Below are 26,818 nucleotides of genomic sequence, written 5' to 3'. Positions count from 1 at the left end.
AGTATCCTACTATAATACACATCCATTACCATTGCCACATAGCGGCCATTAGGGTCTGATATAATTTGGTGTACGTTACACGGAATTGTCTTGCTAACCGGTACCGATACTCCTCTAGCAAAAGTGGAGTAGGTGGAGTGGAAAGCTTTTTGTATCCATGGTTTGCGGAGAGACATCACCTTGCCACCATCCAAGTGTGTCTCCTGTAAAAATACAATGTGCTGTTTTGATTGCTTTAGGTATTGAAACACCGAAGCCCTCTTAAACTTATTGTTTAGGCCTCTAACGTTCCAAGACACTATATGCAAATTATCCGTCCCTGTCATTGGAATGATGATAAAATTTGTTACCACATTTTAAAGAAAACTTCTCCCTCCTTTGCATTAAACACCAACTAGTTATGTAATCTATTCCACTTTTATCTATCTGAGCCATGACAAGTTTGCTATACCCTCCCTCCCCTGCTATTATACCAGTGATCAACCCCAACCGAACATAAAAACGTCTGGCATGTAGCTTTATCCCAAAAACCAAAAAACCAAAAAATAACGTGGGCATCTGCCGCATACGACGAAAGTCTGACAGCTCTTCTACTGTACTCTTCTTCCTTCAAAACGCTCCGGGCAACATATTCTTTGGAGCCTGTAAACTTTAGAGGAATTAGGGGACTTAAATGAGAGTCCCTACAAGGGCCCTCCGCTCGCTTTTGGGTTTTGGGGGCGGGTATGATTGGAGTGATCTCCATTAGACACCCTTAAGGAGGACCACCCCACCCCTTTATTGGTGAAATACTTCCCACCCAAAGGGCAAACAGGAACAAAAAGAAAAAAAAGTAAAAAAGAAATAGATCCGAAAAAAGAATAAAAATGAAAGTCAGCTTCATATGTGTCAACACCAATTGAGGCGGAGACCTTCAGAAAGGTTGTCATAACTTCTGCCAAACTGTTCTAAAGTTCTGGAGGCTGAAACCGGGATATTTCCTAACTCCCAGGCCCTGTAGTCATATGTTAACTCCTTCTGGTTGCGATGTTAATTCCAGGAGCAGTCATAAGTTCTCCATTTTTTAGCTTCATGACGTATCTTCCTGGCGCTGGATCCGACACATGACCAATTGGCATACTTCCATCTCCAACAGCGGGAATGATTTTTAGCAAATAACAACCTTGCTTTCAAACAGTGGTGCCTTTAAAGAGGTTAAACTGCATCTGTCCACCCAAGTATCATTCTTTCTAATCACTGAATTTAGGAGAGTTCTTTGTCCATCCATTCACATGCTTCAGCGGGATTATCAAAGAATCTCACATTGCCTTTGTACTGTATCCTGAGCCTGCTGGGATATAGCATGCTGTATTGCACCTCCTTCTCCCGTAAACGTTTGCGTACATCATTAAAGGAACGACGCTGTTGTTGCATGGCTGCAGAAAAGTCTGGGAACAGCATTATCTTGGCATTTTCAAATTTTAATTCTTTGGCCTTCCTGGATTGCGTCAGGATCATGTCCCTATCTCTATAGTTTAGGAATCTCACCATAAAGGGTCTTGGGAAGGCTCCTGGTGGTCTTTTTCCAGTGGGGACCCTGTGCGCTCTTTCCACTATATAAGTGGGGGGTAAATCTTCCAGCGAGAGGAGCTTTGCGAAGAACTCTTCAGCAAATAGTGCTGGGCTGTCCCCTTCTGCTCCCTCTGGCAGGCCAACCACCCTTACATTGTTTCTTCTTTGGCGGTCCTCAGCGTCATCTGCTCTGCGTTGCAGGGAGTTTACCAGGCCGTGGAGTTCAGCAAGCTGGTTGCTCTGAGTGTGGGATGTGTCTTCTACCCCGGAAACCCTGTCCTCCACTGTGGTCAGCCGACCTCTAATTTTGTCAAGATCATGTCTGATCAATGTGCATTCAGAAGATAAATGGTCAATTCTCCCCATTAATTCTGACTTACTAGCGCTGATGGCTTCCAGGATCGGTCTTGTGATCCACCGTCACAGCCTGCTCCTCAACCCCCTCTGCATCAGCCAGCAGCTCCTCTGCGTCCTCTGCCTGTGCCATCTTGGTTGTGTGCTGGGCGCGCTGTTCAGGCTTCCGGGAAGACAAGATGGCGGGGGCGGAGCCTCTGTTCGTCCCCTTAGCGGAGCGAGTCTGGCGCTGCTCTGTATGACCCTTCTGCTGCATTTTAGAGGCCACGGAAGGCATCTCTGTGATCCTCTCACCTTCCCCCAGGTGCCGGTTCTGTTTTAGAACGGATCGGAATGCTCCAATATAGCGGATTGTGATCAGGATGGACGGAGCTCTGAAGAAAAGCTAGCTGCCTCGCTCACATCCGGCCATGCCCCCCGTCTATTAGGTCCTTAACCACTTGAGCCCCGGACCATTATGCTGCCTAAGGACCAGAGGTCTTTTTCCAATTTGGCACTGCGTCGCTTTAACTGCTAATTGCGCGGTCATGCAATGCTGTACCCAAACGAAATTTGCGTCCTTTTCTTCCCACAAATAGAGCTTTCTTTTGATGGTATTTGATCACCTCTGCGGTTTTTATTTTTTGCGCTATAAACGGAAAAAGACCGAAAATTTTGAAAAAAAATGATATTTTCTACTTTTTGTTATAAAAAAAATCCAATAAACTAAATTTTAGTCATACATTTAGGCCAAAATGTATTCGGCCACATGTCTTTGGTAAAAAAAATGTCAATAAGCGTATATTTATTGGTTTGCGCAAAAGTTATAGCGTCTACAAACTAGGGTACATTTTCTGGAATTTACACAGCTTTTAGTTTATGACTGCCTATGTCATTTCTTGAGGTGCTAAAATGGCAGGGCAGTACAAAACCCCCCCAAATGACCCCATTTTGGAAAGTAGACACCCCAAGGAAATTGCTGAGAGGCATGTTGAACCCATTGAATATTTATTTTTTTTGTCCCAAGTGATTGAAAAATGACAAAAAAAAAAAAAAAAAAAATATTTACAAAAAGTCGTCACTAAATGATATATTGCTCACACAGGCCATGGGCCTATGTGGAATTGCACCCCAAAATACATTTAGCTGCTTCTCCTGAGTATGGGGATACCACATGTGTGGGACTTTTTGGGAGCCTAGCCGCGTACGGGGCCCCGAAAACCAATCACCGCCTTCAGGATTTCTAAGGGTGTAAATTTTTGCTTTCACTCTTCACTGCCTATCACAGTTTCGGAGGCCATGGAATGCCCAGGTGGCACAAAACCCCCCAAAATGACCCCATTTTGGAAAGTAGACACCCCAAGCTATTTGCTGAGAGGCATATTGAGTCCATGGAATATTTTATATTTTGACACAAGTTGCGGGAAAGTGACACTTTTTTTTTTTTTTTTTTTTTTTTTCATAAAGTTGTCACTAAATGATATATTGCTCACACAGGCCATGGGCATATGTGGAATTGCACCCCAAAATACATTTAGCTGCTTCTCCTGAGTATGGGGATACCACATGTGTGGGACTTTTTGGGAGCCTAGCCGCGTACTGGACCCCGAAAACCAATCACTGCCTTCAGGATTTCTAAGGGTGAAAATTTTTGATTTCACTCTTTACTGCCTATCACAGTTTCGGAGGCCATGGAATGCCCAGGTGGCACAAAACCCCCCCAAATGACCCCATTTTGGAAAGTAGACACCCCAAGCTATTTGCTGAAAGGCATGGTGAGTATTTTGCAGCTCTCATTTGTTTTTGAAAATGAAGAAAGACAAGAAAAAACATTTTTTTTTTTTCTTTTTTCAATTTTCAAAACTTTGTGACAAAAAGTGAGGTCTGCAAAATACTCACTATACCTCTCAGCAAATAGCTTGGGGTGTCTACTTTCCAAAATGGGGTCATTTGGGGGGGTTTTGTGCCACCTGGGCATTCCATGGCCTCCGAAACTGTGATAGGCAGTGAAGAGTGAAATCAAAAATTCACGCCCTTAGAAAGCCTGAAGGCGGTGGTTGGTTTTCGGGGCCCCGTACGCGGCTAGGCTCCCAAAAAGTCTCACACATGTGGTATCCCCGTACTCAGGAGAAGCAGCAGAATGTATTTTGGGGTGTAATTTCACATATTTCCATGGCATGTTTGAGCAATATATCATTTAGTGACAACTTTGTGCAAAAAAAAAAAAAAAAAAATAAAAATTTGTCTCTTTCCCGCAACTTGTGTCGCAATATAAAATATTCCATGGACTCGACATGCCTCTCAGCAAATAGCTTGGGGTGTCTACTTTCCAAAATGGGGTCATTTTGGGGGGTTTTGAACTGTCCTGGCATTTTATGCACAACATTTAGAAGCTTATGTCACACATCACCCACTCTTCTAACCACTTGAAGACAAAGCCCTTTCTGACACTTATTGTTTACATGAAAAAGTTTTTTTTTTTTGCAAAAAAATTACTTTGAACCCCCAAACATTATATATTTTTTTAAAGCAAATGCCCTACAGATTAAAATGGTGGGTGTTTCATTTTTTTTTTTCACACAGTAATTGCGCAGCGATTTTTCAAACGCATTTTTTGGGGAAAAAACACACTTTTTTAAATTTTAATGCACTAAAACACGCTATATTGCCCAAATGTTTGATGAAATAAAAAAGATGATCTTAGGCCGAGTACATGGATACCAAACATGACATGCTTTAAAATTGCGCACAAACGTGCAGTGGCAACAAAATAAATACATGTTTAAAAGCCTTCAAAAGCCTTTACAGGTTACCACTTTAGATTTACAGAGGAGGTCTACTGGAAAAATTACTGCACTCGATCTGGCCTTCGCGGTGATACCTCACATGCATGGTGCAATTGCTGTTTATGTTTGACGACAGACCGCCGCTTGCGTTCGCCTTAGCGCGAGAGCAGGGGGCGACAGGGGTGTTTTTTTTTTTTTTTTTTTTTTTCTTTATTATTTTTTTGCTTTTTTAATCTCTTACTTTTAAACTGTTCCTTTCATATTTTTTTTTTAATCATTTTTATTGTTATCTCGGGGAATGTAAATATCCCCTATGATAGCAATAGGTAGTGACAGGTACTCTTTTTTGAAAAAATTGGGGTCTATTAGACCCTAGATCTCTCCTCTGCCCTCAAAGCATCTGACCACACCAAGATCGGTGTGATAAAATGCTTCCCCAATTTCCCAATGGCGCTATTTACATCCGGCGAAATCTAAGTCATGAAATACTCGTAGCTTCCGGTTTCTTAGGCCATAGAGATGTTTGGAGCCACTCTGGTCTCTGATCAGCTCTATGGTCAGCTGGCTGAATCACCGGCTGCATTCTCAGGTTCCCTGTTGAGACAGGAGAGCCAGAGAAAAACACGGAAGACGGTGGGGGGGGGGGGGCATTCCCTCCCACGGCTTGTAAAAGCAGTCTAGAGGCTAATTAGCCGCTAGGATTGCTTTTACATGAAAGCCGACCGCTGGCTGAAAAGAATGATACCAAGATGATACCTAAACCTGCAGGCATCATTCTGGAATAACCACTCAAAGTCGTGAATGGCGTACCTGAAGACAAAAAAATGGTTAACAATGGTTAACAATAAAGCACAGTAAAGTGTAAATAATTACACACCTGAAAAACAAACATGATAAAACATAATAACAATAACAATAACAATAAAACATTGCAGAATAGAATACAGTAAAAAAGAGCAGAATAGAGAGAGAGAATAGAGAGAGAGAGAACAATAAAACAACAACTATTTTTTTTTATTTCATATTTTTTTTTTTTTTTACACTTTTTTTGTAACTAACTTTTATAACGGTAACCGGTTCCAGGTTCGGGTCTCTCAAAATGCGATGGCATCTTGGGAGACCCTGTGAAAGTGTGCCTAGTCTGTGCAATGCTGTACCCTACGCTAATACTCAACTAGTGAATGGTAGCGTTCAAAACATTCACCAATGCAAAGACCAGGATTGTCAGGACAGGAGGGACAATAATAGCGGGTGTCACGCCTATATCCGCGCTTGCTGCAGACACAACATCTTTTTTGGGGGGGTTCGTTGGGTAGGGGTACTCGGGAGGACATAAAAATGCCTCTCATGCAGCCGACTGCATTTGGTTGGGGATGTGAATGGGGGAAGTAGGGGCGCTGCAGAAGTGGTGGGTTCCCAATTAGGATTGGCGAATGCAGCAGGAAGGGCACTATGGGCACGACGGGCCTGTGTTTGTCTTCTTGGTGGCAGCGGGACACTACTTGTGCTTGCCACCTCACCAGCTTGAACTGCACTTATGGGACTCGCCACGTCACCAAGTGTTACTGCAGTGCTGGTTTGACTACGACCGGGGTGTACTAGGCCGCTGGCGCTTGCCAGTTCACCAAAACGCTACCAAAAAACGTTAGCGATCGCAGGGATCAGGCCTGACTCTGCGAACGCTGCAGTTATGCGTTTAGTGTTTTGTAAGTGTCAGTGATCGATCGATACTGCACTTGGGTGGGCTGGGCCGGGCCGGGCGGAGGGGCAAAACGCAGGTGCTAGCAGGTATCTGGGCTGATCCCGCTAACACTGCGTTTTTGGGAACCCTAAACTGCTGGTGACGCTAGTATAGATCTGATCGGATCAGATATTGATGCGATCAGATACTATACCACTAAGGGAGGTGTACGGTGCGTGCGTGGGTGTTAGCGGTACTGGCGCTAATCTGACGCTGCCTGGGGCTGGTGCTTGCCAGTTCACCAAAACGCTACAAAAAAAACTGTTAGCGATCGCAGGGATCAGGCCTGACTCTGCGAACGCTGCAGTTATGCGTTTAGTGTTTTGTAAGTGTCAGTGATCGATCGATACTGCACTTGGGTGGGCTGGGCCGGGCGGAGGGGCAAAACGCAGGTGCTAGCAGGTATCTGGGCTGATTCCGCTAACACTGCGTTTTTGGGAACCCTAAACTGCTGGGGACGCTAGTATAGATCTGATCGGATCAGATATTGATCCGATCAGATACTATACCACTAAGGGAGGCGTATGCTGCGTGCGTGGGTGTTAGCGGTACTGGCGCTAACCTGACGCCTGGGGCTGGTGCTTGCCAGTTCACCAAAATGCTACCAAAAAAACTGTTAGCGATCGCAGGGATCAGGCCTGACTCTGAACGCTGCAGTTATGCGTTTAGTGTTTTGTAAGTGACAGTGATCGATCGATACTGCACTTGGGTGGGCTGGGCGGAGGCACAAAACGCAGGTGCTAGCAGGTATCTGGGCTGATCCCGCTAACACTGCGTTTTTGGGAACCCTAAACTGCTGGGGACGCTAGTATAGATCTGATCAGATCAGATATTGATCCGTACAGATACTATACCACTAAGGGAGGCGTATGCTGCATGCGTGGGTGTTAGCGGTACTGGCGCTAATCTGACGCTGCCTGGGGCGACGCATATCACCGCCGGGCGATCAGGGGGCTAAACCTTTATTTGGTAATAAACGGCGGGTGCCCTGACACTATAAAAAATAAACGAAATAACCAGCGTCATCCGTAACGGTTATACGGTGATCAGTGGTGAAAGGGTTAACTAGGGGGCAATCAAGGGGTTAAAACATTTATTCGGTAGTATATGGGGGTCCCTGTCTCTATAAAACGCTGACGGCGAACCTAAATATTTACCTCACTAACTAGCGTCACCAGCGACACTAATACAGCGATCAGAAAAATGATCGCTTAGCAACACTGGTGACAGGGGGTGATCAAGGGGTTAAAACTTTATTAGGGGGGGTTAGGGGGGTACCCTAGACCTAAAGGGGGGTAATACTAACTGTCCCAACACTGTAACTGTCACAAACTTACACTATGCAGTAATCAGAAAAAAAAAAAAAAAAAACTGCTGGTGTCAGTTTGTGACAGGGGGGGGGGAGGTGATTGGGGGGGGATCGGGGGGCGATCGGGGGGGGGATCTGAGTGTTTTGTGTGCCTGGCATGTTCTACTGTGTGTGTGTGTGTTGTGCACTCACATAGATGTCTTCTCTCCTCGGGCCGGAACGGAAAATACCGACCCGAGGGGAGATGACATCACTTCCTTTGCTGCTGTTTAGCATACAGCAGCAAAGGAGTGTTTTCATTGGCCGGCGGCGATCGCGAGGGGGGGGCCACGAACGGATGGTCTCCCCCTCATCACGGATCGCCGCTGGACAAAAGACGACCGCCTCGGGCACCGGGGGGGGGTCCGATCGGACCCCCCACCCGCGAAAGGCAAATCACGTACCCTGTACGTGATTTTGCCTGTCCGTGCCACTTTGCCGACGTACATCGGCGTGAGGCGGTCGTCAAGTGGTTAAAGGGGTTGTAAAGTTATTTTTTTTTTTTTTTTTAAATAACAAACATGTTATACTTACCTTCACTGTGCAGCTCGTTCTGCACAGAGTGGCCCCGAATCTGGTCTTCTGGGGTCCCTCGGCGGCTGTTTCAGCTCCTCCCCGCAAGCATTTACCACCTTAATGCGAGGGCTCGCATGGTGGTGAGTGCTTGCGGGCGCGCTCCCGTGATACAGCCGGCGGCTATAGCCGCTCGCTGTATCACTCGGCCCCGCCCCCCGGCGCGCCGCGTCATCGGATGTGATTGACAGCAGCGCGAGCCAATGGCTGCGCTGCTTTCAATCCATCCACTGCAGCCAATCAGCGACCAGGCTGAGCTGCAATGAAGATGACGAGGACGAGCAGCGAAGATTCGAGGCGTCAGGTAAGTAAAACGGGGGGGCTGGGGGCGGCGGTACTGTCAAAAGTTTTTTCATCTTAATGCATAGAATGCATTAAGGTGAAAAAATTTTTACCTTTACAACCCCTTTAAAGTTTTGAAAAGCATGTGATTGAGACTGAGAGCTCAAATTGGCTTGATTTAGATCAAGCCACTGCGCCCCGAACCCTTCCACTTTTGATTTTAGTGAATCTCTATTTTTTTTTTAGCTTGGTCTCATGTGATTGGACAGTTCTCAATGCGTAGTGTGGGGCTTTGAGCGTCATCACGTCCGTCACTTCCAGTTTCCAGCTTCTTGTCCTGTGGAACGCAAGGCGTCCCGGGCAGTGGCACGCTGTGTATTGTAATGCAATACAGAAAACCCACAGGGGGATATGGGAGGGACTATACTATACCCAAAGAATAGTAAAAAAAAATAAGGAGAGTGTAGAGGTAAAACATTACAAAATTTATTCAAGCAATATTAAAAAAACCTCAAAGAGGAAAATCATTTAGCAAAAGTGTAAAATACAAATTCACACAGTGGTGCCAGTATAGCAATACATTAGAGATAGACCCAATACAAATTAGATAATGCTAAAATAGGCGGACAACAAAAACCCAAAAAGTACCCTTACAGAAGTATTAATACCTGCTGTGTGATGTTTGTTAATATCCACATTTTTACACCCTTATATTTAAGTATATTCTGGAATATTATTAGATACCCTCCTTAAGTGGACATCTTCACCCCCTGAAGAAGACAATTTATTGAAACGCGTTGAGATTTTTGTTGCCTGCCTATTTTAGCATTATCTATCTCTAATGTATTGCTATACTGGCACCACTGTGTGATTTTATACTTTATACTTTTGCTAAATGATTTTCCTCTTTTGAGGTTTATTAATATTGCTTGAATACATTTGTAATCTACACTATCCTTATTCTTGTCTACTATTCTTTGAGTAGCGTCTGAATTCCCTTCCACAGTACATCTGGCCCTATAGATTTTCTAAAAACAGAGACCCTGGAGAATAAAATCATGGTGGTTAGGTGTTTTTAATATTCTATCCAATTTTTTAATATAAGATGAGACTACATTGTGTAAATAGCTACCAAAAATCCTTAATCATTGCTCTGCACCAACTTTCTGATAGCGACAGCAGTAGACCATGCCTTCACAATGTATGATGGCACAGCTGCATCTTATCTCCACTGGATGTGCATGTGGCCGGGTGATAACTGAAAAGAATATCCGTAAGACAGTTGTCACCCTACAACATGAAGTACCAGAACAAGGACCTTCATGGCAGGATCACATGGGATTTTTATTAATTAGGCTTTGTTTACACCAGGAGGTATAACCGAGTGCACGCGGTTCTGTGCACGTTTCCATGGGTGCCCATACATTGCGTTTAGGGCAGCCCATTAATTGCAATGCTCGAGAAATGCGCAAATAAGCTACTGCGGTACCTTGCGTTTTGGAGCGAGCTACCACAGGCATTAGCAAGATGCATAGGTGTGCATAGCCTATTGCATTAGAGTGTGCGCCCCAAAGCTCAAATACATATGCATGTGCATGTGTGTGTATATATATATATATATATATATATATATATATATATATATATATATATATATATATACTGCCGGTGTCACTAGAGCAGTGGAGGGTGTCATAAGGGCAGAGTTTGGTGTCAGTAGGGCAGTGGACGGTGTCAGTAGTTTTTATTTTTATTATTTTATTATTGTTAATAATTTTATTTTTTATTTTTTTTTACAGTTTTTTTTTAAGGAGCCCCTTTAGAGGGCTTTGGTGAAACATCAGAGGTCTTAACAGGGGTAATCTGCACCACACAGGGTGATTAGGAGTGATTAGGCACACCTGGCACACCCTGTGCGCATGCTTATGGCGGAGTGATTAGGCACACCTGGCACACCCTGTGCACGCGCCTATGGCACATCTATGGCGGGGTGATTAGGCACACCTGGCGCACCCTGTGCGTACGCCTATGGCACATCTATGGTGGGGTGATTGGGCACACCTAGCACACCCTGTGCGCACGCCTATGGCAGGGTGATTAAGCACACCCTGTGCACACGCCTATGGCACATCTATGGTGGGGTGATTAGGCACAACTGGCACACCCTGTGCACACGCCTATGGCACGTCTATGGCGGGGTGATTGGGCACACCTGGCACACCCTGTGCGCATGCCTATGGTGTGGTGATTAGGCACACCTGGCACACCCTGTGCACATGCCTATGGCACGTCTATTGATTGGGCGCACCTGAAACACCCTGTGTGCATGCCTATGGTGGGGTGATTAGGCACACCTGGCACACCCTGTGCGCACACCTATGGCGGGGTGATTAGGCACACCTGGCACACCCTGTGCACATGTCTATGGCACATCTATGGCGGGGTGATTAGGCACACCTGGCCCACCCTGTGTGCACGCCTATGGTGGGGTGATTAGGCACACTTGGCACACCCTGTGCGCACGTCTATGGCAAAATTTTGAAAGGAGGGAAAGGAGAAACTAGGAAAAAGAAAATATAAGCAGATTAAAATTCAACTTTAAATTCTGTCCAGCTAAAAAGCAGCAAAGCAGTCTATATGTTTTCAGAAGAGCTTTACTTTCTATATCCGTCCAGCTTGGGAAGATAAAAAAAAAATGATTTTGTTTGGCATGAAATATTTACAAGGTGTTTAGTTAAAATTTAATGTTACTAAATATGTGGTTTGGGTAGTAATGAGCAGGAACCTCACTGAACTCCGGCGTACGCCGTGAAATGGGTTGAGGTCTCGGGGGGTGTACTCCGCTTTCTACTTAGATTCCGCCGCGGCGCACATCCCTGACTAGACAAGCGGCAGAAAGCTCCCCCTGACAAGATTCATTACAGACCTCTGAACCTGATGTGTTTCCTTAATGTTCAACATTACTTTTATTTTCCCTCAGTCAGGCTGACATATGAATCTGGCTATTGAATAATTGAGCGCACTTCCCTTCCCAGCTTACATATTTATTTTTTTCAAAAGTGGTGACTTAATAATGGTAGCACAGCTGCCGGTACAGCGGCATGCGCTGTTTTACCGCCACCGCCAGCTACAAGGTGAAATGAGTGCATGAAGTGAGTGACAAAATTCACAAAACGAATACTTCCTTTGCAACTACCCGAAAGATTTGACAATTAACCTCAGTCCTTTTCCTTCACTAATCCCCCCCCACTTTTGTCTTAGTGCGACTTCAAAAAATAGCCTACAATGTGCTCCCTGCAAAGCAGATATTTAACCACTTGAGCTCTGGAAGATTTTACCTCCTTCATGACCAGGCCATTTTTTTGGTATTGGACCAGTGGCAGCTGTACACCCCCAACCCCGGACCAAATTGGTTGGTGGGGTCATCCGCACCCAACCCCCACCCCCCCGGTTGGTCGGACGGTTATCAGCCCGGTGTTCTGTCAAATTAGCCAACTCGTCAGAAACTCCAACCACCTCATTTCCATGTTCTTTAAACCACCAGTAATTGGAGATTTCGACAAATTGCTGTTTGGACACAACGCCAGCAACCGTTTACAGTCCGCTGCATGATATTATGAGTGGAGATTGTTACTCCGCACCGATACTAACCAACAAAATGGCTGCCTCCGAGGCAGCAACAACTTTGTCCTTGTCAGCCGCTGTGGTGTCAAAACAGTAAAATCTTCCTGTACTGGACTGTATTCGGTTGCTGGTGTTGTGTCCAAACAGCAATTAGCAGAAATCTCCAATTACTCATGGTTTAAAGTGGTTGTAAATCCTTACAGACCACTTTTACCTACAGGTAAGCCTGGATTAAGGCTTACTTGTAGGTGCAAGTAATATCTCCTAATCCTACACGGTTTAGGAGATATTTGCAAAAGACCGGCACTGATGTCTACGGGGTATGCGCCGTAGATAATGGCGCGCAGGCGCACTGAGCGTGCCGTTTCTAACGGCGATCGTGGCATTAGTGTCGGCTCCCGTGTGCATGCGCGGTAGTGAGGTCATTGCGGCTCTGGCCAATCACAGAGCCGTGATACCCGGAAGGAAGATGGACGCTTCGTGGAAGAAGGGAAAGCGGTGACATCGCAGGCTCCTGTGTCAGGTAAGTGATACATAATGGGCTACAATGCGATGCATAGCAGTGCTCTGCGCCCCGAGCCCCCCCTTTTTTGAAGCCTATTAGAGCCTCAGGCTCTAATCATGTGCTTAAAAAAAAAATCCATGCGTCTGGCGCCCCTGCATGTAGATTAGGGGTCCGGACGCATGGATGGGGGGGTTGCGCCCATGCACCCTGCATTACGGGCCAACACTGTGTTGGACACTGAGCTAATTTAACTGGCAATTGCGCGGTCATTCAACACTGTACCCAAATTTAATTTATATGTTTTTTTTTCACACAAATAGAGCTTTCTTTTGGTGTATTTGATCACCTCTGCTTTTTTTTTTTATATATTTTTTTACTATGTAAACAAAAGGCAAGGTGATGAGCGCTGTTAATCTATTTTGGAATAAGGCTGTAACATAACAAAATGTGGAAAAAGTGAAGCGCTGTTTACTATGCCTCATAGTTGTGTACCCCCCCTTGTGTACTAAAGTCGGCGCTGATGCGCTGCGGTTTGGCTGCATGGTTTTCGTGCATTTTGCAAGCAGTTTTAGCCTACAGTCTTATAGACTTTCCATTAGGTTGCAAGTTTTTGCATGCTACATCTTTGGTGCACTTTAAAAAAAATGCTCCAAGAACGCGCAACCTATGACAAAAGTCAGTGGGACGGCAGCTGAAACCATGGGGGAAAATGGATGAAATTCACAGATACACCAGTGCTGCAGCCAAACCGCAGCACAGCAGTGCGACACCGGCCTAAGGCAATTATTAAAGTAAAGCCGGCCATTAGACATGTGCAGAATGAAAACATTTGTTTAGTTGAATTTTTCGTTTTGATTGATTTTTTTATATAAATTCCTTTAGTTAAATTTGTTTTCGGAATTTGTTTCGTTTATTCGAATTTGAAATGACTCAAATTTTTCAAATTCTATTTGAATTCGAATTTATTCTATTCGAAGTTTGAATTTTTTAAAGATGGTTATATTCTTTTATCCTATTTTATTCCAGTGTTTCTCAACTCCAGTCCTCAAGGTGCCCCAACAGGTCATGTTTTCACGATTTCCCTCAGATGGAACGGCTGTGGTAATTACTAAGGCAGTGAAACTGATCAAATCACCTGTGCAAAATAATGGGAGGCCTGAAAACATGACCTGTTGGGGGGCCTTGAGGACTGGAGGTGAGAAACACTGTTCTATTCTATTGTTTTGTTATATTTTATTTTACTCTATTCTGTTCTTTTCTATTCTAGTCAATTCTATTTTTATATTTTCTATTCTAATTTATTTTAATTCAAATTTATTTTATTCAAATTTTGGCAAATGGTTATATTCTTTTATTTTTTGTTTATATTCCATTTTTTTCTATTCGGTCTATTTAAAATTTAAATTTCAGAAAATTATATTCTTTCTATTTTATTATATTAAATTCTATTCTATTATTTTTTTGTATTCTGTTCTGTTTTACTCTTTAATATTCTATTCTTTTATTTTCTACTCTATTCTTTTCTATTCTATTCTTTTCTATTGTATTCCTTTATTTTCTATTCTATTTTCTTTTCTTTAGAAATTCTAATTCAGTTTGAAAACGATTTGAATTAGAATTTCGTATGAGATTTCGATTTGTTATGTAGGATACGTCCAATAACTTTACCATTGTAATTCGGAAATTCGGATACATCCGAATTTCTGAATAATGAAAAATTTGTCCGACTTTGAATTTGTAACGAAATGAACCGCGCGTGTCTACTGGCCATAAATGGGTCGAAACTTGACTGGTTCAGCAAGGACCGGCTACGTTTTGATCCATGTATGACCCTTGTGGTTGAACAAAAGTCGATCTACTGACTGACTTCTGTTCAATTACCCTGTTGATCAGCGCTACAAGCTATAGACTGCAGTTCTGAACAATGCATTCTGACAGCAAGGAAGTCTCCCCACTGTGACAATTCAAAGACATAGCAGGGAGGATTTGGATCAGTTTTTTTTCTCATTCTTTTTTTGTATATCATCTTTTTTATTTATATAGATTTTACAGGTTAGTCACTTGCCAACCGCCTCACACAGATATACTGCGGCAGAATGGCACGGGCATGCAGATTAACGTACCGGTACCTTATTCCCCTCCTGCAGGTGCCCGAGGCAGTCGGCATCCCTCCAGGAGCGATCCGTGCTGAGGGGGAGGCCCCTGATTCATGGCCACCCCCTCGCAATCGCTCCTGGCGAATGAGAAACTTCCTCTGCTTCTATAATATAAACAGAAGCAGAGGAAGTGATGTCATCTCTCCTCGTGTCGGTCTTTTCATTCCGGTGCCGAGGAGAGAAGACATCCAAGTAAGTGCACCAACACTACACTAACAGTAGAACATGCAGGCACACAAATCACCCCCCAATCACCCCCCGATCACCCCCTGTCACAGTGACACCAATAGCAGTTTTTTTTTTTTTTTACTGATTACTGCATTGGTTTAATTTGTGACTGTTATAAGTAGTAGGGCAGTTAGTGGTAGGCCCCTTTAGGTCTAAGGTACCCTCCCTAATAAAGGTTTAACCCCTTGAACACCCCCTGTCTCCAGTGTCACTAAGCGATCTTTTTTCTGATCGCTGTATTAGTGTCACAGGTGACGCTAGTTAGCCAGGTAAGTATTTAGGTTCACCATCAGCTTTTTATAGTGTCAGGTACCCTCATATACTACCTAATAAAGGTTTTAACCCCCTGATTGCCCCCTAGTTAACCCTTTCACCAGTGATCACCGTATAACTGTTACGGGTGACGCTGGTTAGTTTGTTTTTTATAGTGTCAGGGCACCCGACGTTTGTTACCTAATAAGGGTTTAACCCCCTGATCGCCCGGCGGGTGATATCAGTTAGGTTTTAGGGTCTGCGTCGCCCCAGGCAGCGTCAGGTTGGTGCCAGTACCGGTAACACCCACGCACGCAGCATAGTGGTATAGTATCTGAACGGATCAATATCTGATCCGATCAGATCTATACTAGCGTCCCCAGCAGTTTAGGGTTCCCAAAAACGCAGTGTTAGGGGGATCAGCCCAGATACCTGCTAGCACCTGCCTTTTGCCCCTCCGCCCAGCCCAGCCCAGCCCACCCAAGTGCCGTATCGATCGATCACTGTCCTCCCTTGCCAGAGATTAGAGACCAATTACGGTCTCCGAATTTAAGACCTTTCTGGACCTTTCCCTCCACATAGTTAAAATGAGTATGTTGCGGTCATATTGATCCACTGACCCAATTCACCATATGCCCGTGTTCTCTGCCTCCATGACCAGGGCACGATACGAGCAGATTTTGCGGTTCATGCACTTCAACAACAATGAACTCTATTGTCCTCCTAAAGACCCTGGATACGATCGGTTCTACAAAATTCAGCCCCTCGTAAACCACTTCAACCAACGTTTTGCAGACTTGTTTACACCCCATCAAGTTGTCTGCGTTGATGAGTCCCTGATTAAGTTTTCTGGCCGCTTGTCATTCAAACAGTACCTTCCCAGCAAGCGTGCCAGATACGGGGTCAAGATGTATAAGCTCTGACAGGGCCACAGGCTATACATGTAGTTTTAATGGTTTACGAGGGAAAAGATAGTCACGTAGAGCTGGAGAACTGCCCAGATTACATAGGGAGCGCTGGTAAGATTGTGTGGGACTTGGTGTCACCCTTATTCGGAAAGGGGTACCACTTGTACGTGGACAATTATTACACGAGCGTGCCACTTTTTAGTCACTTGTTTGATCATCAGATTGGAGCATGTGGCACCGTGCGACCTAATCGCCGGGGCTTTCCCCAGCGGCTTGTAGATTCCCGTCTTAGGCTGGGGGAGAGAGCCTGCTTGAAGTGTAATAACTTGCTCGCTATGAAGTGGAGGGATAAGAAGAATGTTTTCGTTCTCACCTCCCTTCATGCAGACACGACAGTCCAAATTATTACGGCGACTGGTGTTGTGGAGAAACCCCTCTGTGTCCACGAATATAACCAAAATATGGAAGGGGTGGACCTCAACGACCAGTTGTTGGCGCCGTACAGTACCTAGTTGCCCATAAGGCCAGACGCTGGTATAAAAAAGTGTATGTTTATTTATTTCAATTGGCTTTTCTGAACGCTCATGTGCTATACAGAGCTTCAGGACAGACTGGATCCTTCCTTAAATTCCAGGAAGAGATCGTCAGAGCCCTTCTGTTTCCAGACGGCGCTCTACCTCACCTTCCCAATCTAAATGCAGTAAGCCGGCTGCATGAGAGGCATTTTCCTTATGTCCTCCCGAGTATCCCTACCCAACGAACCCCCCAAAAAAGATGTCGTGTCTGCAGCAAGTGCGGATTTAGGCGTGACACCCGGTATTATTGTCCCTCCAATCCTGACAATCCTGGTCTTTGCACTGGTGAATGTTTTGAACGCTACCATACACTAGTTGAGTATTAGAGTAGTTTAGGGTACAGCACTGCACAGATGCCATCGCATTTTGAGAGACCCGAACCTGGAACCATTACAGTTACAACAGTTACAGTTACAAAAAAAAAAAAGTAAAAAAAAAAGTAAAAAAAAAAAAAAAAAAAGAAAAAAACACAAGAAAATATATAAAATAAAAAAAACAAAAATAGTTGTCGTTTTAGTGTTTTCTCTCTATTCTCTCTCTATTGTTCTGCTCTTTTTTACTGTATTCTATTCTGCAATGTTTTATTGTTATTATGTTTTTATCATGTTTGCTTTATAGGTATGCAATTTTTTTATATTTTACTGTTTACTGTGTTTCATTGTTAACCATTTTTTTGTTTTCAGGTACACCATTTAGCGGCAGCAGGGATTTATTTATCTTGACAGCAACAGCGTTTGCTCCCACGATACATAAAGCTGTGACTCCAGCGCTGTCGGAGGTGATTTCACCACCACAGTTAAAAAAAAGAGCTTATATGCACAAGCATGGGGGCAGCAGGGGCGGAGGAGCGATTTGATCCTAACTTTTGCGGGCAGATGCCCCCATGCTTCGGCATATATATATTTTAGGCACAGATTGCGTTAAAAAATGTTTTAATTTTTTTGCTATTTTTTTTGTATTTGCTTTGCAGGTATGGTATGTCTTACTGTTATACTGTAATGTTACTTTGTTTTATTGTTAACCATCATTTGCTTAGCAGGTACGCCATTCAGTTGCAGCGCGGATTTATTTATCTTGACAGCAACAGCGTTTGCTCCCACGATACATAAAGCCATGACTCCAGCGCTGTCTGAGGTGATTTCACCACCACAGTTAAAAACAAAATGGTGCATGTATGCCCATCATTAGAAGTGGGTGGATGAAGGGAGGTATTCTAATGGTGGGCATACCCACCGATCAATCTCCTTTTTTCGTTCAGCCAACAGGCCAGCAACGTACTGGCATGTTGCTGGACTTTGAGTGGTTATACCAGAATGTTGCCTGCGGGTTTAGGTATCATCTTGGTATCATTCTTTTCAGCCAGCGGCCGGCTTTCATGTAAAAGCAATCCTAGCGGCTAATTAGCCTCTAGACTGCTTTTACAAGCAGTGGGAGGGAATGTCTTTCCCCCCACCGTCTTCCATGTTTTTTTCTGGCTCTTCTGTCCCATCAGGGAACCTGAGAATGCAGCCGGTGGTTCTGCCAGCTGACCATAGAGATGATCAGAGGTCAGAAGGGCTCCAATCATCTCTATGGCCTAGGAAACCGGAAGCTACGAGCATTTCATGACTTAGATTTTGCCGTGCCATTGGATCCTTACCCTTCTTCAAAATAAGTGTTATATTGGCTAGCAGTGACTCTAAGTTTTCCCCCTCTGCCAATGCTTTCAGGTAATCACATAATTTTGGGATCAGTAATTTTTGGAACCTTTAATGCCGTGTACACACAGCCGGACTTTTCGACCAAGCTTGTCCGACGGAACGAATCCGTTGGACAATTCAACCGTGTGTGGGCTTCATCTGACCTGCAGATGTCGAAAATGTGACGGACTTTAGATTTAGAACATGTTTCAAATCTTTCTGACGGACTCGAGTCCGGTCAAAAAATCTGTTCGTCTGTATGCTAGTCCAACGGACGAAAACCGACGCTAGGGCAGCTATTGGCTACTGGCTATGAACTTCCTTATTCTAGTCCGGTCGTATGTCATCACGGTCGAATCCGTCGGACTTTGGTGTGATTGTGTGTAGAGAAGTCCGATTCGATGGAAGTCCGTAGAAAAGTCAATTGAAAAGTCCGACGTGATTCAGTCCGTCGAAAGTCCGGTCGTGTGTACACAGCATTATAGTACAAAGTAGAGTACTCGTCGGGGCCCAGGTCCCTTCCCCAGGGCCATATTTTTTATTGCTCTTAATAATTTCTCTGTGTAATTGGGGCCTCTAGTTGCTCCAACTCCCCTTTAGGCACCATTGGAAGGTCTAGCCCCCCGCAGGTACTCTTGGACTTCTTCCCTGCTCCCCCTATTTTATTCTTTTTCACTTACATATATAACTGACTATAGTATAAATGAAAAGCCTTCGCTATTGCAGGGGATGAGTGCATTATTTCTCCTTTATCCTTTTTAACCACCTCCAGTCCACGCTATAGCCGAAAGACGGCTGCAGCGCGGACCTAATTTGCCGGGAGGGCGTCCTCCCGTGCTCGAGCGGCCTGTGCGCCCCCTGTAGGGTGTGGGACGCGCTGTGTGATTAGCGAGTCTTTGAGACTCAGCTGATCACAGATCGAAGTAAGGGGTCAATCCCGACCCCTTACCATGTGATCAGCTGTCAGCCAATGACAGCTGATCATGTGATGTAAACAGAGCTGGTAATCGGCTATTTTTTTTTTTTCACGCTGGTAGCGCGAGGAGAAAAAAAAAGCCGATCAGCGGCGGCTGTGAGAGGGACATCAGCCCCGATCGTGGAGAGCCTCAGCAGAGGCTTCTGTGCCCACCTGTGCCACCTACCAGTGCTCACCAGCGCCACCTACCAGTGCCCACCAGTGCCACCTACCAGTGCCCACAGTACCACCCATCAATGCCCACAGTGTCACCTATCAGTGCCCACAGTGTCACCGTTCAATGCTCACAGTGCCACCTATAAATGTTATCAATAAGTGCCTCATCACCAGTGCTGCCTATTAATACCACCTACCAGTGCCCATCAGTGCCACCCACCAGTGCCCATTAGTGCCACCTACCAGTGCCACCTATCAGTGCCCATCAGTGACATCTATCAGTGCCACACATCAGGGCCCATCAGTGCCATCTTATCAGTGCCCATCAGTGTTGCCTTATCTTTGCCTATAAGTGCAGCCCATCAGTGCCCATCAGTGCAGCCCATCAGTGCCCATCAGTGCAGCCCATCAGTGCAGCCTCATCAGCAAATATATTAGAAGGAAAAAAATTACCCGTTTGCAAAATTTTATAACAAACTATGAAACATGTTATTTTTGTTTTTCAAAAATGTCTGTCTTTTTTTGTTTGTTTAGCAAAAAATAAAAACCTAAGTGGTGATTAAATACCACCAAAAGAAAGCTCCATTTGTGTGAAAAAAATGATAAAAATTTCATTTGGGTACAGTGTAGCATGACCGTTCAATTGTCATTCAAAGTGCGACAGCGTTGAAAGCTAAAAATTGATCTGGGCAGGAGGGGGGTTTAAGTGCCCAGTAAGCAAGAGGTTCATTTTAGATATGAAAGATTAATTTATTTTTCCCTTACTGCCCTCGCTAACCATTTCACGGGTTTACTGCCCCACTAATATCTCTCTTTATCCACTATATGGAAGGCTAGTTTTTTCTCCTGCTCTATTAATACTGCCAGTTCTTCTTTTTTTTTACCGTTAACTCTAACTTCTCTGGGATGCCCTTGGGTCTTGCCTGTTGTTCTAACTCATCTCTCTGAGAAGGGTATTAATCTTCTTTTCCTTTTCTTTTTTTTTTCTGTGCTCCAATACTTAATATACCCCTTATATAAGCTTTGTGTGACTCCCACAGAGTAGCCCTTGAGAATTCTGGTGTATCGTTAGTGAAGAAAAAAATCTTCCAACTCCTGCTCTATCATCCTATTTACCTCTGAGTCCTGGATCAAAGAGTCATTAAGCTTCCACATTCCTCCCCATAGGGGGGCCTCTTATTACTTGTAATTGAGCCACTACTGAGGCATGATCAGATAGAGTGATGGCTTTAATATCAGCGTTTTTAACCACTTCCGGACCGCCGCACGCCGATATTTGTTCTTACTTTGAAGAGGAATATCTAGCTAGCTGCCATAACCCCGGTATCCTCTTTTTTGGCCAGCAGTCTGGTTTCCGATAATAGTGGTCTCTGCGACGGATTCGCCGCGAGATCACTTTTATCGGCGGCGGGATAGGGGCTCCCCCTTCCGCCTCGCTCCGGTGCCCTCCGCCGCTTACTGGAGCCGTCAGCAGTGGCGGAGGCGATCGGATCCTCTCACATCAGTGGCATGGAGACGAGTGAGGGGAAGATGGCCCCCACCCGTCTCCATACCATTGCAGGGCGGAAGCGACGTCAAAACGTCACTTCCGCCCACAGGGCCAGGGGATGCTTACATTCCTTGTAGAAGGAATAAAAGTGATACAATTTTTTTTTTTGAAAGAACAGTGTAAAAATAAAAAATAAAAGGTAAAATAAATAAGAAATTTTTTTTTTTTAAATGCACCTCGTTCCGCCGAGCTCTCGTGCAGAAGCGAACGCATACGTGAGTAGTGCCCACATATGAAAACGATGTTCAAACCACACATGTGAAGTATCGCCGCGATCGGTAGAGCAAAAGCAATAATTCTAGCCCTAGACCTCCTCTGTAACTCAAAACTTGCAACCTGTAGAATTATTTAAATGTCACTTATGGACATTTTTAAGGGTAAAAGTTTGTCGCCATTCCACCACGCAATTTTGAAGCGTGACATGTTGGGTATCAATTTACTCGACGTAACATTATCTTTCACAATATGAAAAAAAAATTGGGCTAACTTTACTGTTGTCTTATTTTTTAATTCAAAAAAGTGTATTTTTAAAAAAAAAAAGTGCGCTTGTAAGACCAATGCGCAAATACGGTGTGACAGAAAGTATCGCAACGACCGCCATTTTATTCTCTAGGGTGTTAGAAAAAAAAAAGAATGTTTGGGGGTTCTAAGTAATTTTCTAGCAAAAAAAAATGTTTTTAACTTGTAAACATCAAATTTAAAAAAGAGGCTCGGTCCTTAAGGGCCCTTTCACACTGGGGCGGTTTGCAGGCGCTATTGCGCTAATAATAGCGTCTGCAAACTGACCCGAAAGTGCCGCTGCTTTGTCTCCAGTGTGAAAGCCCCGAGGGCTTTCACACTGGAGCGGTGCGCTGGCAGGACGGGAAAAAAAGTCCTGCTAGCAGCATATTCGGAGCGGTGAAGGAGCGGTGTGTATACCGCTCCTTCACCGATCCTGCCCATTGAAATCAATGGGACAGCGCGGCTATACCGCCGGCAAAGCGCCTTTGCGGTGGTTTTTAACCTTTTTAACCTTTTCCGACGGTAAAGCGCCGCTTACAATAGCGGCGCTTTACCGCCGACACCGCCCCCGCCCCAGTGTGAAAGGGGCCTTAGTGGTTTGAGAGGGTAGCAGTTGATGTTCTATTAATACATAGTCAATTCTTGAGAATGACCCATGCACTGAAGAATAAAACGTATAATCCCGAGCTTCTGTGTGTCTAATCCTCCAGGCGTCCTCTAGTTGGTACTCTGATAACAACTTCTTAATTTTATTCTGCCTGAACTGGGAAGCGGGGGGGGACCAAGTGGTGTCTACCCATGGATCTATGCACATATTAAAATCCCCTGTAACTATCAGTTTCCCTTCTTTAAATTCCATCAGTTTTTTCAAAAATGTTCTCAGAAATCTATCTGGTTCTCTGTTTGGGGAATAAATATTTGCCAAGGTACATTCCATATTGAATAATTTCCCGTTTATCAAGAGGAATCTTCCCTCCGGGTCTGCCAGCCGCTCCCTTACCACGAACACTGTGTTTCTATCAAATCCTATAACCCCCGTGAGCGACTTGATGTTGAGTCCCCATAGAACCACGTGGGGGAAAAAATGAAAAGATAGCCTTGGGGCGGCACAGTGGTGTAGTGGGTAGCACTCTCGCCTAGCAGCAAAAAGGGTCACTGGTTCAAATCCCAACCATGACACCACCCTCCTGGAGCTTGCATGTTGCCCGTGTGGGCCTCCCCCTGGCACCCTGGCCTCCTCCCACACCCCAAAGACATGCTGGTGGGCCAATTGGCCTCTGTCCAAATTGGCCCTAGTATATGAATGTGAGTTCGGACCTTAGATTGCAAGCTTCTTGAGGGTAGGGACCGATGTGAATGTACAATGTATATGCACTGCATAAATTGACAGCGCTGTATAAGTACCTTAAATAATAATAATACTCCCTGAGGCATGTGTAATATGTGTTTCCTGAAATTTAATTTTGAAACTGGGCAACGAGGGATCAGAACTAGGTAGCACATCCCATTAAATAAATGAGAACAATTGGTAAAAGACAAGCGGGACTTTAGAGGTACCAAAAAAAATATACAGTAAGTTTAGAAAAACATAAATTTTATTTAGATGTATGTTTCTTTAACCACTTGCCGGCCCCTGCACGCCGATATACGTCGGCACAATGGCGTCGGTGGGCAAATGGGCGTACCTGTAAGTCCCCTTTAATTGGCGGGGCTAGCGAACGCGTGCACGCCCGCCGCGTACAGCGTGCCCGTGCCCGCGGGTCCTCTGGACCCGATGTCCGCCAGGGGCCCACGATCGTAAACAAGGCATTTCCCTGTTCTGCCTTGTGACATAACAGGGATCTACTGCTCCCTGTCATCGGGAGCAGGGATCGCTGTCATGTCAGTGGTAGCCCATCCCCCACCACAGTTAGAATCACTCCCTAGGACACACTTAACCCCTTGATCGCCCCCTACTGTTTAACCCCTTTCCCTGCCAGTGTCATTTACACAGTAATCAGTGCATTTTTATAGCACTGATTGCTGTATTAATGACAATGGTCCCAAAATAGTGTCAAAAGTGTCTGATGTGACCGCCATAATGTCGCAGTCATGATAAAAATCGCAGATCGCCACCATTACTAATAAAAAAAAACAAAATTAATAATAAAAATGCCATAAAACTATCCCCTATTTTGGAGACGCTATAACCTTTGCGCAAAGCAATCAATATACGCTTATTGCGATTTTTTTTACCAAAAATATTTAGAAGAATACATATCGGCCTAAACTGAGGGAAAAAAAATGTTTTTTTAGATATTTTTGGGGGGATATTTATTATAGCAAAAAGTAAAAAAATATTGTTTTTTTTTTCAAAATTGTTGCTCTTTTTTTTGTTTATTTGTATACTGTATATTGATAGTGAGCTGAGAATGCATGCCTACCAGATGCTTTCATTCATGGTATTGCTTGAAATAATTGAAAAATCCTGATTCCTGGACTGAAGCCTGAGTTTAGAGGGCATATATGCAACCATAGGGAGAGAATGAAGGGGTCTGGAAAGTAAATCCAAATGTATGTTAATTATCTTAGTGGCCCTAATTAGTTATACCAAGACCATAAAAGAAAGTTTTTTTATTTTTTGCACTATAAACAAAAAAGACCGACAATTTAAAAAAAAAATTAAAAAAAAATATATATATTTTACATTCTGCTATAAAACACATCCAATAAAATTTGGAAAACAAAATTCATTTCTTTATCAATTTAAGCTAATATATATTCTGCTACATATTTTTGGTGAAAAAAAAAATCCCAAAGAGCGTATATTGATTGGTTTGTGCAACAGTTGGCCATTAGACATGTGCAAAATGAAAAAAAGTGTTTGTTTAATTTCGTTTCGATTTATTATTTGTATAAATTAATTTAATTCAATTTGTTTAATTCGTTTACGTTTTCTCAGATTTGAATTGACTCGAATTTTCGAATTCCATCAAATTACATTCTTGATCGAATTTATTGTATTCAAAATTCAAATTTCGGAAGATGGTTATAGTCTTTCTATTCTATTGTATTGTTTTAGTCTATTCTATTCTAGTCAATTAAATTCTTTTATCTTCTATTCTATTCTAAGTTATTCTTTTCTATTCTATTCAATATGTATTCTGCTACATATTTTTGGTATAAACAAAAAAAATCTCAATAAGCGTATATTTCTTGGTTTGCGCAAAAGTAATAGCGTCTTCTCCAGCGTTTTCTCCAGAGCCTCTCCCATCCTCTGGAACTCCCTGCCCTGGTATATCCGATCAGCCCCTAACCTTTCCACCTTTAGGAGATCCCTGAAAACTCACTTATTCAGGGAAGCCTACCCCACACCCACCCAACAACTGTCCCCGAGCCACCCCTCATCAAATCATTCCCGGCATCTATTACCTTTTGTAGCACCTCCCCCGCTATATTATATATAATTTGCATATAATAATAATAATAATAACAGCATCTACAAACTATGGGATAATTTTATTAATTAATTAATTTATTTTACTAGTAATGGCGGCGATCAGCGACTTATAGCGGTAATGAGACATTGCGGACACTAACTGAAACTTTTTTGGGAACCAGTGACACTAATGCAGTGATCAGTGCTAAAAAATATGCACTGTCACTGTACTAATGACACTGGCTGGGAAGGGGTTAACATCAGGGGTGATCAAACGGTTAAATGTGTGCCTAACCAGTGTTTTATTACTGTGGGGGAAGTGCTTGTACTAGGGGAAGGCATGGATCCGTGTCCCTGCTTTGCAGAGTTACAGGATCCATGCCTTCTGTACTGACATAATGGAGATCTGCCTTGTTTACATAGGCAGACCGCCGCTCTCTCTCTGTACCGAAGGTTTGGCGGGGGCGGCATGCCCGCCCCAGACCTGGAGGTGTCGGATCACGTACCAGGTAGGTGATCTGGCACATTCGGGCCGTTCCATATATATCTACGTGGGCGGTCCGCAAGGGGTTAACTGATGCCTGGAAAGCTTTGCCATAGAAAGATTTGTCAGTATGCCGGAACCATCCTAGGAAAGCCTGCTTCATCATCAGAAAGATTCGGAAAGATTTGTCTCTTGTACAAATTAACGACAGGTTATGCGTTAGACTTGTGCACGACAGAAAATTTCATTCAGTTCTGATTTCATTTGTAAAATACATTTCGTTCGGTTATATTCGTTATGTTATGTTAACTCGTTTTCGGATAATTAGCTATTTCTGTAGAGTATAGCTATTCGTTAAAACAAATCGATTCATTTTATTGTTTACGGTGCCATGAAAAAGTATTCATACCCCATACCCATACCCCATACCCCAATTTTCCACATTTCGTCATGTTACAACCAAAAACGTAAATGTATTTTATTGGGATTTTATGTGATAGACCAACACAAAGTGGCACATAATTGTGAGGTGGAAGGAAAATAATAAATGGTTTTCAAAATGTTTTACAAACAAATATGTGAAAAGTGTGGGGTACATTTGTATGGCGCCCCCCGGAGTCAATACTTTGTAGAACCTCCTTTCACTGCAATTACAGCTGCAAGTCTTTTTGGGGATGTCTCTACCAGCTTTGCACATCTAGAGAGGGACATTTGTGCCCATTCTTCTTTGCTAAATATCTCAAGCTCTGTCAGATTGGATGGAGAGCGTCTGTGAACAGCAATTTTCAAGTCTTGCCACAGATTCTCAATTGGATTTAGGTCTGGACTTTGACTGGGCCATACTAACACATGAATATGCTTTGATCTAAACCATTCCATTGTAGCTCTGGCTGTATGTTTAGGGTCGTTGTCCTGCTGGAAGGTGAACCTCTGCCCCAGTCTCAAGTCTTTTGCAGACTCACACAGGTTTTCTTCTAAGATTGCCCTGTTTTTGGCTCCATCCATCTTCCCATCAACTCTGACCAGCTTCCCTGTCTCTGTTGAAGAAAAGCATCCCCACAACATGATGCTGCCACCACCATGTTTCACAGTGGGGATGGTGTGTTCAGGGTGATGTGCAGTGTTAGTTTTCCACCACACATAGCGTTTTGCTTTTAGGCCAAAAAGTTCAATTTTGGTCTCATCTGACCAGA

General features: G+C 43.9%; 1 protein-coding gene across 1 annotated transcript in view; it reads right to left on the bottom strand.

The window, feature by feature from the left end:
- Nucleotides 1-1,930: 1,930 nt before the first annotated feature.
- The window catches only part of LOC141126529 (uncharacterized), a 111,442-nt gene continuing 86,554 nt past the window's right edge, over nt 1,931-26,818 (bottom strand). The window contains exon 2 of the mRNA XM_073612464.1: nt 1,931-2,218. Coding sequence (XP_073468565.1) covers nt 1,931-2,218 — 288 coding nt within the window. The remainder of the gene's footprint in view (nt 2,219-26,818) is intronic.

Source organism: Aquarana catesbeiana, linkage group LG02 (genome assembly GCF_042186555.1).
Source record: "Aquarana catesbeiana isolate 2022-GZ linkage group LG02, ASM4218655v1, whole genome shotgun sequence".
NCBI classification, from domain to species: Eukaryota; Metazoa; Chordata; class Amphibia; order Anura; family Ranidae; genus Aquarana; species Aquarana catesbeiana.
This window is presented reverse-complemented; position numbering and strand designations above follow the sequence as displayed.